At 60.9% G+C, this 884-nt stretch overlaps 1 protein-coding gene across 1 annotated transcript; it reads right to left on the bottom strand.

The window, feature by feature from the left end:
* Nucleotides 1–6: 6 nt before the first annotated feature.
* On the bottom strand, nt 7–606 carry LOC123176959 (RING-H2 finger protein ATL67-like). Its single transcript, XM_044590957.1, has one exon. It carries the CDS (start codon nt 604–606, stop codon nt 157–159), a length of 450 nt encoding a protein of 149 aa, XP_044446892.1. The 3' UTR covers nt 7–156.
* Nucleotides 607–884: the final 278 nt, after the last annotated feature.

An 884-nucleotide genomic window follows, 5' to 3' on the forward strand; every position in this document is an offset into this window, starting at 1 on the left:
CCCCCCCCCCCTAATCCGTCCCCTACGTATGTACTCTGCTCACAGGAAACATCATCTGTTGCCGCCGGACGAAATGGTCCCGACACCACAGGCGACCTAGCTAGCTAGCTCTCTCCATCTCTTGGCTGCACGCCGACGCTATCTCTGACGCGCGGTTCAGGAACTCTTCGCGGCGGTGGACTGCGGGTACGTGCGGCAGAGCGGGCAGCTGGGCCGCCGGCGCAGCCAATCGTGGACGCACCGCCGGTGGAACGAGTGCCGGCACCCCGGCAGCCGCCGAAGCTCGTCGCCGTCCGCGTACTCCGCCAGGCACACCGCGCACGTCGTGTCGTCCGGCGCCCGATCGCCGCCGTCGGTCGAAGGTGCGGCTGCGGGCTGAGCGTCGTCGTCTACGCGTGCCGGCGAGGAGTACACCGACGTCGGATACGCGGCCAGCTCGGCGTCGTCGATCCCCGCGGTGGCGCACCGGTAGCCGAGCTCGATGTCAACGACGCTCGGGTGGTGCGACGACGATGAGGAGCCGTGCCCCTGGCGCCGCCGGCTTGAGCAAAGGAAGGTGAGGACGGAGAGCAGGACGAGCGCGGCCACGGAGGTGTCTCTAGACATGGTGGTCACAGCGGCAACCTGACCGTGCGACCACATATATAGTCTACTTTTGTCCGCGTGTCGAGCGGCAGGCAGCGCAACACTGTCAACGAGCGAATCAACGCGCCAATGACCAAATCTACCAACACGTCTTCTTGCCGTTTCGTGCTCAACAAAGTCTTGCCTTCTGCTTGAACTATTCATGTTGAGATATACAGGGTTTTGATTAATTTATTTATACAAAAAGAAAAAAAAACATGCACATTAGTAGAACGAGATAGCTTTGTCCCTAACTTGAT

This window comes from Triticum aestivum, unplaced genomic scaffold (genome assembly GCF_018294505.1).
Source record: "Triticum aestivum cultivar Chinese Spring unplaced genomic scaffold, IWGSC CS RefSeq v2.1 scaffold203580, whole genome shotgun sequence".
NCBI classification, from domain to species: Eukaryota; Viridiplantae; Streptophyta; class Magnoliopsida; order Poales; family Poaceae; genus Triticum; species Triticum aestivum.